At 38.1% G+C, this 13419-nt stretch overlaps 1 protein-coding gene across 1 annotated transcript; it reads left to right on the plus strand.

The window, feature by feature from the left end:
* Positions 1-1661: 1661 nt before the first annotated feature.
* Positions 1662-4002, plus strand: LOC103405340 (transcription factor bHLH14-like). Its single transcript, XM_008344314.4, has 2 exons — positions 1662-2595; positions 2948-4002. The coding sequence occupies exons 1-2, from the start codon at positions 1803-1805 to the stop codon at positions 3706-3708; spliced, it is 1554 nt and encodes a 517-aa protein (XP_008342536.3). The 5' UTR covers positions 1662-1802; the 3' UTR covers positions 3709-4002.
* The last annotated feature ends 9417 nt before the right edge of the window (positions 4003-13419 follow it).

Consider the following 13419-nt stretch of genomic DNA (forward strand, 5'->3'; position numbering starts at 1 on the left):
CATGCATGTAAATTAAGCGTGCACTCTCAACCAACATACACAAATCAGTTTTTATACGAACGGATAAGTAAATTGAAATCACAACTTATGAAATCACAACCGAAGGTAATCAATTCATATTACAAATATATTCATGGTTTCGAATTAACCTCTAGCCAACATAAATTTAATTACACATTATTAAAAACAGAAATAAAAGAGAAGTTTGGAAAAATTAAACCGAAAGAGAGAGTGCTTCAGTGTTCTGTCTGTCCCTGCGCACTGCTTCTGCTCTGCTGCCGCGCCTCTGACCTGCCCTCTGACTTCCGTCAGTCTCTCCTATCTCTCTCCCCTTTCGATTCCTCTCTCTAACCTTATTCTTCCGTCTGACCTTCTGTTTCTTTTTTTTTTCTTTTTTTCCGCACAGTTTTCTGTGCTCTCTCTCTCTCCCCACGCCTTCTTCCACGCTGCCAAAGGCAGCTTCTATCTCTCTGCCCTGCCTTCCAATCCCGTGCCTTCCTCTATTTCTATTTTTCTGCGCCTGTTTTCTGACCTCTCTCCCCTCACTGCTCTCTGCGAGCTGCCCAAAGGGCAGCGCCCCCTTTTCCTTAATTCCCCCCCAAGACCGCCCTATTTTTCTCCTTTTCTTGTTTTTCCCCCCACGCTGCCCAAAGGCAGCTTGTCTGCCTTTGCCCCAATCCTACTTCTATCTCACCCCCCTCTTGCTGCCGTCCCTTTTCACGCTGCCCCAGCAGCTTTATTTTATTATTTTATTCTTTTTTTTTCCAGCTGCAAAGCTTTAGTTTTTTATTTTTTTTTTCTTTCCTCTTGTTCTCTGCTTTTGACTCCTTGGATTCCTTCTCCGCGTCCAGCTGCAAAGCAGCTCTCTCTCTTGGATCCCTTTCACGTTTTCTGCTTTTCTCTATTGCTCACGCTGTCTCTCCACTTCTTCTATTTAATTTCTCAGTGCTTTCCACTTTCTTCTCCTACAAACACAATAAATTAAAAGTATCATAAATACTTAAAGCTTTAACTAAATTAGACAAGACAAGAAAAGAAATATAAAAGGATGAAATATATAGTTTAAATATTGGTTTATCATTTAGCGTCACAATGGGCTGGCAATATTGTAATTTAAATTTGCTTTTGACGAATTTATTACATAAAATTTCACTTGTTCTATTTTTATTTTCTTTGCATAACAAATCCTATAAACACAAAAATAACGTAAATAGCTCAAAAATATAAGGAACTAACTAAGAAAAGACGAGTGAATTCGAAGTAAAAATATATATAAATATGATCCGATCAGGACCCTTCGGTTGGAGATGGCCTAAGATTCCCTACTTTATATCCTTTTCAATATTAAAATAAAAAAAAATGTGTATTCAATTATCAAATTCATACTTTAAAATGCCGCTGTAAATTTAAATATATTATCTTGTAAATCTCATACAAACGATAATATTTACACTAAAAAGATGAGAGAGTGAGTAAGGTCTTACAACGGAATCCAAACCTATTAAACAAAAAACCTCTGTCTCTAATTAAATAAACAAAGTCTATTATGTAACCGTGTTTATAACATTTTGACGCCATTAGCCTAAAGTCCAAAAAGTGCAAGGCATAAACCCAGGGATTGGTTACCCTATATTTAGGCCCATAACCAAAACACAATTTGCAAGGTCACACCACTCACTGAGTCTGAGAGCCTCGCTCTCTTATTGATTTCACTTTCTTCTGCCACTGCTCTGCTTCTCACCCTCCTCTCTCTTGTTTCATAAAGTGCCGTTCTGTAGCAAAACCAAATTAGGGCAAATACTATGGAAGAAATCATATCCTCATGTTCTCCACCCACTTTCTGCCAAGAAACCTCCTCCACATTTCAACAGCGCCTACAGTTCATAGTTCAGAACAGGCCCGAGTGGTGGGTGTATTCCATTTTCTGGCAAGCCTCCAAAGTCAGCATTAGTGACCAAGTTTCCCTGTCATGGGCCGGCGGCCATTTTTGGAACACTCACGATCACTTGGCATCGAAAAGAAGCAGTGGAGTGATCAACAGTTACCAACCCAAGTTTGGGTTCAGTAATGGAGAGAGAAGTAAGGTGATTAACCAGGAAGTTGAAGCTCTTTTGCATGATGACATGGTGGATTTGGACATGAGGCTCGTGGATCATGAAGATGCCACTGACTCCGAGTGGTTTTACTTTTATACCGTTTCTTTAACCCAGTCATTCTCTGCAGGCCAGGGTAATAATAGTAAAAATATTGTCGGCAGGGCATTTGGTTCTGGTGGGTTTGTTTGGCTTGCAGGTGACCACGACTTTCAGTTTTATGAGTGTGAGAGAGTCAAAGAAGCAAGAATGCATGGAATCCAAACTTTGGTTTGCATTGCAACTCCTTGTGGGGTACTTGAACTGGCCTCTTTGGATGTTATCAAAGAAGACTGGGGTCTTGTGCATTTATCAAAGTCGCTGTTCGGATCAGACGGCAACATCAACATGAACAACAAGAAGAAGCTCTCAAAGCAGCAGACCACCCGGGATGGCAATGTACTTGTTCCTATCCTAGAAAATGGACTTTTTTCAGCAGCTCAAAAGGAATTGATTCGGCAAGGTATGGACCAAAAACTATGTTACCAAATACCAAATTATAGTACTTAATTTGTACATGTTCGAACTTGATTGGTTATTTGTGGATATTATCAAATATAGATCAAGTTCTAAAAATGGCAAGGTCAATGATCAGTACCTATCACTAAACAATTTCTTTTGGTTGCCAAAAAAAAAAAAAAAAACAAAAAATTCTTTTGAGAATTATTAGTGGTACACCAAATATTTAATTGTGCATTCTGCATAAAAAAATGAAGTACTATAATTTCAATGATGCACAGTACACTGCTTGTATACGTATATAATTTCAACGATGTACCTAATTTAACATTGACGTTCAATACTTCTTTTACTAGATCATGGTGGTAGTATAAACGAAGCTGCACCTATCAATCTAGGAGAATCGTCACCGGAAACACCTTCTGACTCCGTTGGCAACTTCACATTGGAGAATACGGAGAACATGAATCGGTTGAGAAAGAGAGGAAGATCATCAAACCATGGAGCTGCAAGTAGAGAATTACAATTGTTAAACCACGTTGAGGCCGAGAGACAGAGGAGGGAGAAGCTCAACCACCGATTCTATGTCCTCCGGTCAGTTGTTCCCAATGTGTCAAAAATGGACAGGTCCTCTTTGCTTGCCGATGCCGTGTTGTACATCAATCAACTCAAATCAAAAGTTGAGGAATTGGAGGCAAAAGTCCAAGAACAAACACAAAAACCTAAAGCGGGCAATAATGCAAGTAACAATCTTGATCATCACTCCAGCCAAAGCACCAGCTCCATCGTTGACCAACATCATTATTCGTATTATAATATTAGTAATAATAGCAATAGTAATAATAACAGTATTAGTGATAGGGCAGCAGCTGCGGCTGTGGAAGTGGATGTGAAGATTTTTGGGTCAGACGTCATTATACGTGTTCAGTGTCCGGATCAAGACTACCCATATGCTAAGTTGATGAATGCACTCAAGGGCCTAGGGCTACAAGTTTACCATGCAAGCATATGGAGCGTGAAAGAGTTGATGGTTCAAGATGTTGTGGCAAGATTGCCTTATGGGTTTACTGGTAAGGAGGCATTGAGAAATGGTATTATGAAAGGATGGTACTCCTAAAAATTACAAAAATACTACTTTTACCATCTGGTTGTACCATATCTTTAATAAAGACGGAATACACAAGCGTTGGCAGACCTTAACTTTAGAGAGATGATACAAATGATGGTATAACTAGGTGGTAAGTGTAGGCATTACACTAAAACTTATAAGTTTCATTTGTTTAGCTTCCTTTTTTTTTAAAAAAAATTATTTAGCTTCCTTAGCTAATGATTTTATTTTACATTGGTAGTGCTTGTTGTACCTCAAAGTCGGTGTAAGTTTATAATTAAGTGAGACATCTTTACTTTTCCATTTTATTAGATCAATTCATAGTTGAACTCCCTCTCCTCATAATGTAAAAATATCGATTTATTATAAAATAAAATAAAATAAAAAAGTAAAGTGTGGATAACACAGCCAAAGTATTAAGCCCAAAATAGTGACGAAACCAACAATTGTATGACACAACACAAAAAAGGGAACACACTTTAGTTTCTGTTGATCTTTAATAGATTTTTATTTATATTTATTTAAGAGTACCTTTCCTTTTTAACTTGTTAGGGTATGATAGTGGTGCCAATAGTGGGGTGTGGTGGTTGGGGTGTAGGGTTACAATACAATTGCAGTAGAGGGGGCAGTAGCAGCGGTAGTGGTCGTGGTGGCATCGGTGGTCGCTTTGTTTTTTAAGGATAAAATTTATGTACAAGGATAAATAATACCATTTTTTTTAAATTAATGAGGGTATAACATGAATTAAAATGAGAGTTACTAAATCCACCCCATTGTCTTATTTTCCCACCCATATTATAATCTCACCCACTTTAAAAAGTTAAAAAATTAAAATGCTATTTCCCTACCCACTATTATTCCCAAAATAACCTTTAATATATACAAGCATATGAAATTATAAAACTGTCTCTTAAAAAATATAACAAATAATATGTAAATGAAAACAACTAAGGTCTGCAAATTCAAATGAAAGACAGAGGTATCCAAATTCAAAAGAATTTGATGATGATAAATTTAAAAATGTGATGGATAAATTAAAATGGCCTACATACAAATTATTCTTCTACATTTTCAATAGAAACATAATCTTCTACCTCTTCCTTAAAAGTATCATCTTCCACCTGTTCAATGAAAAAGTCATCTTCTAAGTCCATTGATATTTTTTTTACTTTCTCTGAATGAAAGGAGATGAAAATATGAGTTAGGATTTAAGGTAGACAAATCATCTCCCACGCCAAACCTTTTTTTTTTTAAATTAAACAAAACAAGATAATTAATGTCCTTATTAGTCTTTTTTCAAATAGACAAATTTGTAATTAAAAAATTCATTAAAAGGTGGGTGGGAAGATATGACATTGGGGTGGGAATAACATCACTCATTAAAATATTCATTAAAAGGTCAACTCTGCTTTTTATAAGTCTTCTTTTTATAAAAGCAACTTTTAAAAATAACCTATATACTGCTTTTAAAAGCTACTATTTGAAGACCATTCTTTAAAAATAAGAAGGATATTTTATTTTTTCCAAACACTTTTTTATTTCTTAACTTTAAAGTGAAGCAGTTTTTTATAATAATAAAATAATAATAATACAAATGGGATCTTAGTTTTTTACTTTAGGCCCATTTTAAAGCCTATCTTAGCACTATCGCCTCCACTATAAGATGGTGTTCTCTCCCAAATTTTGAACCCTATCAATCACCGGCTTACCAAGATGATCTCTAATAATGAAGCATGCTAAGATGTTACAAGCAGAGAACAAAGTTAGTTCTGATAGGTGCCTTTGTGGGGCCTCAGGTGTAGGCCTTGAGGCTCATAATCAAAACTAAGAGTTAGGCGTGCCACTGCTATCTCAGTATAGCAGATGTAGAACAAGTGTATTTTAAGTTGATTACTTGCACTCCAAAGTTACTTCAAACTTCTTGTTATCAAAGGATTGTCGTTGATGGGTTAAGTCCACATTAAGTTCTTTTTCTTGCCTTGTAAACAATGACTTTTAGTTCATGGTCTTGTATGTTCGAATGGAAGGAGTCCAGAGCCCCTTAAGTCACTTTAGTCCTAGATTGCTCTTAATGAAAACATGTCCCTTAAACTAATCAGATCTAGATGCCAATGGGACTCCTATAATAGAAAAACAAGTGAAAATAACTTGAATACATGCTAGAGAATACATTAAGTAATAGATCTACCAATTTAGAAAACAAACAAAGAGCTTCGAGCAAGATTTCACCTTGTCTGGCAAGGTTGAACTTCTTGCAGTCACTTCTCTTTGAATTTACAAGGTTTGAATCTCCTCAAGAAGTTGATTTTTCCTAGTAGCCTCTGTAGTTGTACTTTGTTAGTAGGAGGAGGTGATTCCATTATTGCTCGAACTTTATTTTTGTCAACTTCCACTCCTCTTTGGTGAATGAGGAATCCCAAAAAGTTGCCCGATCTTACCCCAAAAGCACATTTCTTGGATTTCATTTTCAACTTATGGATCCTCATTCTCATTAAGGCTTGTCTGAGGTCAACTAGGTGTTGTTCTTCAGTTTTAGACTTCACCACGATGTCATCGATGTATACGTCCATGCTATAGCTGATCAAGTCATGAAAAATGGCATTCATTGCTCTTTGATACGTTGCACCAACATTTTTGAGCCCGAATGGCATAACTAAGTACTCATAGGCTCCGACATGTCCAAGGCACCTAAAAGCTGCTTTATGTATCTCTTCTTTGGCCATTTTTATCTGATTATAACCAGCATTCTCATCCATAAAAGATAGAACATTGTATTATGCAATTACATCTATGGATAGGTTAGCCATAGGCATGGGGTATTCATCTTTAGGTGTGGCCCCATTAATATTTCTATAGCCAACACAACACCTAACTACATTAGTTATAGCTTTTAATACAGGTACAATGTTGGTCAACCACTCAACATATTTGGCAGGCCTAATAAATCCAGCCTTCATTAGCCTTTCAATTTCTTATTTGACTTTCTCCTCAATCTCCTTTGACATCATCTGTGGTGCTTGCTTTACAGGTTTATATCCCTTTTTAACAGGCATTATGGGTTCTACTAAGGTTGAATCTAAACCTGGCATCTCAGTGTAATGCTAAGCAAAATAGTCTTTGAACTGTGCAAAAGGTTGACAATTCTTGCCCGATCTTCCACTTTTAACAGGTCACTGATCTGTATAGGCCTTGAATCCTCCCCAGTCCCTAAATCAATGGTTTTTATGGGGTCTTGCACTTCTGGTGGTGGTTTGTCAGGTTCTGCACATAAAAATTCAACTAACTCTGGATTCTCGGGTAAGTTTTCTAGCCCAACTCCTTCCCAAAAAACTTATCTTCACCTCTGTTCTAGTTACTTAAAGTTTCTTCCTTTTGTTCCTTGGTCAAGCTTTCTCTTTCTTGCTTTCTTTCTCTCTTATTTACCAGTAGTCTTTTGATTAAGGACTTGACTGCAACTACTTGGTCCTTTCATCTTTGTTCTGACATTACTGGTGTTAGGGAGTTAGGACAATATGGAGTCTATCTCGTTCCTCCTTTGTGAGGGACAACCCTTGTTCTAGCAGTTTTTAGGTCGTCACCTTGGTTGGGCGGCTGTTCTCATCAGCTACTAAGCACAGAAAAATCCCAATACTAAGATTATAAAAGCTGGCTTCTACAACATTAGCTGTGGGGAGGAACGGTCGTGACTCGGCCTCCACCATCTCCTTGGTCCCATGGCTCATTCCTCATGGTAAACTGCTATCTGTTGGTGTAATGTAGATGGTACACAGAGACTCTGATGAATCCAATCTCGGCCTAGCAAAGCTCCTTAAGTGGAAGTATTATCCATAACAAAAAAGGCCAACATGATTTGCTCAGAACCCAAGTCAACCTCCAATGGTAATATCCTATAAGTTCTAGTGATGGTTCTAGAGAAACTGGAAACTGTTAGATCCGTGGGGATGAGATCCTCATCACTTATACACACTATTTTCATCTGCTTATATGGCAATACATTGACCACAGCTCCACCATCAATCAAAACCTTCTTGAAGGGTATTCCCTCCAGATGAACAATTATATATATATATATATATATATATATATATATATATATATATATATATATATATATATATATATATATATGTTTGAGATGGTTAGCCAAGGCTAAACTCAGGCAACTAAAGACCATTATGTCTGAGTACACTCTCTCGGGCTCTTTCTTTGTAAGTTCAGGTAAACCTGTTCTGCACGATTTCTTTTTTCCTACTTCTTGAACACTAACATGTGCCATCATAGGTTATGTTGCCAAGTAATCACCCTTCATAGTGGCAGGTTGATCAGGCTCGGCGTAAAACATGGCAAATAGAACATATGTCATGTTTACATGGAAGTTGCTAGGTTCAGGCACATCCTCTTTTTTGCCCCTAATATGGTCCATGATATCAAATAACCAAGCCTGTGCTTCTTTTGGCATCATTAACTCGGGTAACTTTTCTTCCTGGGTTATACCAAAGTCTTTTACTTGCTCCAGGTTTTCACAGAGAGTATCAACCAGCAAAGGTGCGGGCAACCCTCTCTCAGGTGAGATAGTCCCAAAGCATATTGGTTCTGGGCTCCATCTTGGGGTTGGCATCATCACCATATCCTCTTGAGCTCTCCTTAAGATTCTGTACTTTCCTAGATGAGGGTTTTGTGCCACATGATCTTCTTCCCCTTTAATCTTGCTATTAGCTCTTTCTGCCTCTTTTTTGTTTCTCCAATAAAGTTGATTTCTTCCCCCATGAGGTACTTTATCAAATTTCACATTTCAGAGGTTTCTGATGTAGTAGGGACTTTGAGTGAGTTCATATGAGCTTTGTGCTGCCTCTAAACTCTCCTAATCATAGAAGCTCTCATCTCCTTCACAGGTTTTCCATCTTTTCTAACTACATTCCATTTTCGCTCGAGTCGGGTATGATTCTTGTTCGTGATTGGATTCATTATCCTCTCCTTTATCCTGACATCTCCACCTATATAACTTGGCTGGGGAGGTCTTATGTCCACCCATTTTGGTATTTTAGCTTCTCTGTCTTCTACTTCTTCAGAGACTTCGTAATCTCTGAACACTTCTGATAAGCCCTTAGGTTGAGAATCCCCTCCCAACCCTTGGAAAACATTCCTGGAAGTCTCTTTCTCAGCTGCCTGCATGATGCTTCTGCGGGCTTCTTGTTCTTCTTTCTCATTTCTTCTAATAAACTCCTGATCAATAATAACTCCTAATGATGGTACTTGTAACTCACATTCACACTGGCACTTGCTACACAACACCAGCCTTTTAACTATGGTTGTTTTGGGTTTTTCGGGCAACTTGATAGTTCCTTCTATCGATGTATCAACTTGCCTCCTTTCTGCTTTCACTTCCCAGGTGGCTTGCCCTTTCCCTTTTTCAGCCCAAGTCAAGTTGATCATGTTTATTGGGACTTCTAGCAAGGGATCTGTGTCAACCATCATGTTAGCCTGTGGTTTCTCCAATAGCATATTTCCCTTGACAATGAGATCTTGTATCTAGTCCCTGAACTGGACACAATTAGTAATGAAGTGGTTGAAGGTATAATGCAGCTTGCAATATTTCTTCCCTCTTAACTCTTCGGGCTTAGGCATCTTTTTGGTGTTGTCGGGCACAATCACTCTTACCCGCACCAACTCTTCGTAAATTTCTGAAGCCTTGGTTAGATCAAAAGAATAACCTTGGTACTTAAGAGGCTTCATAGAGACAAATCCACCATCATTCATTACTACCTTCTGATCTTTGACTAGCTGAACTAAGCCATTTACTGTTAATGGCTTAAAGGGCATAGTCATCTCTGCTGCACACATGGCCATTCCTTTTCTCCCATGACCATCACTTTTTTCTGTCTTTCCTTCAAACTCCAGTTGATGAATGACAGCATTGTTTTTGTAAAATGGTGGTGCTTTAGAGGAGTGCTTCACTTGTTGTTCCTTGATCAATAGTTTTTCATACTTAGTGGCAGCAATCACCAATTCTTGCAACTCATTGAACTGTATATCATAAAACTTCTTTCTTAAAGGCAATCTTAATGCCTTTTGAGCGATGGATATAAGCTGGGCATGATTGATAGGGAATTAGCATCTCATCCTTGTCTTCCTGAATCTCATCATGAAGTTCTTAGTAGACTCATGTTTGTATTGTTTTACCTCGACTAGATCGTTAATAATAATCTCGGACTTCATTATATAGAACTGTTCATGAAAAGCCATCTCCATTTGCTCCCAGTTGGCCATGGAATTAGGGGGTAATAGAGAGTACCACTGAGATGCTAATCCAACCAACGAGTTCCTAAACAATCTTAAGTTATAGTTAGGATTGTCTTCAAATGCCACGCAATGATTGGAGAACTTAAAAATGTGATCTCTAGAGGACACACTACCATCTTCTCCACTGAAAGTTGGGAATGCAAGCATCTTGAAGTTGAGGGGAAAATGATTCTACTCATCAATATACTCAGGGTATGGCTTCTAGTAAGTGATCCTGAATAGTGGGCGAGCCTGAGGTTGAGCATTTTGGACTATCATCCTTCTTAACTCGGCTAACTCATCTCTGAGTTGCTGATTGGCTGTATTATTAGGCGGGGTATGAGGGAGTTCCCACTCCAGGCTACGATCATTGTTCGAGAACATCTTCTTTTTTTTCTTTCAGACTTCCTCCACTTAGCCCCTCCTCCCTTATTAGCCAATGGTAGTGGCATATAAAAGGGAGGTTTGTCCACCGTTATGAATTCACCTTTCCCACTGGATTCCCCGATTACTTGGGGCATCCCATATTTCTTTGTCTTTCTCGTTCTGCCCCCTACTATCTAGTGAAAATAATAGGGGGTCGGGCAACTCTGCTTCTTGGATTTCCTCCAATACTGGTTCACAAACTCCAAATTACTCCTTGTTTTTCCCTTTATCCCTTTTTTTTCCTTAAACAAAGGAAATAAAGGAACAACTGGCTCTTTCCCAGGGCTGGTTTCTCTCATCATTTCTCTGGCATAACTGTTATTTGGAGTAGAGTACTTCAGATCTAATCTTCTTTGCAGACTCCCCGTTAAAGAACAAAATCTACTCACTTCTCCTCTGGTTTCCAGAGTGATATTTTCCATAGTCTTTAATACTTGCATCATGGTAGCTTGCAAGTCTTCATTGGTTACCTTTCCTCCTGATATCTTAGATGGAGTCGAGCTCTCTAAAATAGTTGGTCCTTATAGAGAGGGGAAATCTTCCGGATGATCTGTCATTCTTGATCTTGGTAGACACTGGGGTGGTCCATATTCTGTATTCTACCTGAAGGTTTTCTCTTTCATTTTTCTTCTTGGCATACAAGATAGAATGGGTCTCACTGGGCGTGCCAAAACTATGTTTGGGCAAAGATTCTTCTAAAGAATGCTCCTCGGACCTCAACACAGCTCCCCAAGAGATTGGTACTTTGGATGTATAGTCAGCCTTTTGCTTGCTGAGATGTTACAATCAGATAACAAAGTTAGTTCTTAAATGTGCCTTTGTGGGGCCTCAGATGTAGGCATTGAGGCTCACAATCAAAACTAACTAAGTGCTAGGCGTGCCACTGTTATCTTAGTATAGCAGATGTAGAACAACTGTATTTTAAGTTGATTACTTACGCTCCAAGTTACTTCAAACTTCTTGTTATCAAAGGATTGTCGTGGATGGGTTAAGTCCACATTAAGTTCTTTTTCTTACCTTGTAAACAATGGCTTTTAGTTCATGGTCTTGTATGTTCGAATTGAGGGAGTCCAGAGCCCCTTAAGTCACTTTAGTCCTAGATTGCTCTTAATAAAAACGTATCCATTAAACTAATCTGATCTAGATGCCAATAGGACTCCTATAATAGAAAAACAAGTGGAAATGACTTGAATACATGCTGGAGAATACATTAAGTAATAGATCTACCAATTTAGAAAACAAACAAAGAGCTTCGGGCAAGATTTCATCTTGTCTGGCAAGGTTGAACTTCTTGCAGTCACTTCTCTTTGAATTTACAAGGTTTGTATGCTAAAAATTGATAGATGGTAAACAAGTTTACACAAGGGAATTGATACTACACCATTGAAGGAGATAACAAAGCTTTTAAACAAGACAAGAGATAGCTTTTCTAGAGAACTATCACTAAAAGGACTGAATTGGGGTTGATTTAAGCTTTTGGATGCAAATCTGGCTTGAGAGCAGAGTTTGTATGTTTGTTTGTTTGATTGGTTGAGTGTCCTTGTCTCTAGGGCCTCTTCTTCCTTTTATAGACAAATTAGCCCGACTGTTGTCACTTTGTTCTTACCCGAAAGCACTTTGAGGGTAGTGAGTCATCGGCTTTTTACTTGGAATGCCACTAGAAAATGCTCTTTGGTTGGTAGTAGGTTAGTCTCCATCACTTGTCACTTCAATGGTAAGCACGTGGCTTGTATTTAGCTGAGAAGGCTTCAATTTGCCTCTGGGCACGATGCTGGGCTTCAGGCAAGTCCTCTTTTATTTAGCATCCTTGGGTTTTCCTTCATTTAGGCCCAATGTTCAAATATTAACCCAAATAGAAGGAACTTCCAACATTGATAGCATAACTAAAACAAGGAATTCAATATCATTTATAGCCTTCCATATTTTCCTAACAAAGGCATACTTGACTGGATCAATTATTTATTCTTAGAGTTCGGTAAAGCAGTTAACCAATCAATTACATTTCCATCATTAACTGGGTAGTTAGTCGGTTGAATTGAAGAGCATCCCATATATCCTTAGCAACTAACATTCTAAGAATAAGTGATTTTGGTCTTCAGTATTCAGAATGCAACAAGAGCAATTAGTATATTTTTGATATACTTGCTTATTCTTTTCCTGTTTGGAATGAGTCAATTACTCATTTGTAGCAGCGGCAAAGCTACGTGAGGGCGAAGACTGGTGGCCAACACTCCTTTCGCCAGAAAACATGCCTAGGAGCGCTAGTTCAGCCCCTCCGCTCTCATCGAAATCGAGGGTCAGGTGCTGGTTCAGTCGGGATTTGCAAACGAAGGGCGATGAGGAAAAAGGTTGGGTGGAGGGAACGAGGGCATCAGATTTTCAACGGCTGCTCTGACTTTCTACAAACTAGAATGAGAGAAAAAGACGATCAATTTCTATTCAAAAAGCATACTAAGTCACATGAGTTTTTAAGTAAAACAATGAGCATTGATGTATTTTACACCACCTAGGTCACGTGGGAGGCTAATAGCCTCACTATTTTTTATTAAAAAAAAGGCTCGACTTTGTAAGAAAGTCCACCCCACCCAAATTAACTCCCCAATCCTCCATTTCCTAAATCCCACTCCACCCAACCGAAGTCCACCATCATCAGCATACCACCAATCTCTTCCCCAAACTTCACATACCTATCGACACTTCAAGATCAACTTAATTAGGCATTTCATGATCAATTTGATATTTATATTTATTCTATGTGTTTGAGAAATAACTTTTCTTAATTGCACGGAATTAATGATCTTATTAAAAAGGGATGGAAAAGAGTTACAATAAATTGTTGTTTGTATAAACATTATGAATGAAAAGTTGTAATTTATTGTTTAATATTTCAATGGTATTTTCATCTAATTTTTTTTTTTTTAGCTTGAATATTGGGACCACCCAATATTAAAATCCTGGATCCACCACAACTTGGAGAAGAAGGCTACGATGGGATCGATGAAGGGCTTCGAGTTT

This window comes from Malus domestica, chromosome 14 (genome assembly GCF_042453785.1).
Source record: "Malus domestica chromosome 14, GDT2T_hap1".
NCBI lineage: Eukaryota > Viridiplantae > Streptophyta > Magnoliopsida > Rosales > Rosaceae > Malus > Malus domestica.

Coding starts and splice junctions, on each gene's coding strand:
- LOC103405340 (XM_008344314.4), top strand. CDS start 1,803: ATGGAAGAAATCATATCCTCATGTTCTCCACCCACTTTCTGCCAAGAA. Junction 2,596..2,947: donor AAAGGAATTGATTCGGCAAG/GTATGGACCAAA, acceptor TTCTTTTACTAG/ATCATGGTGGTAGTATAAAC.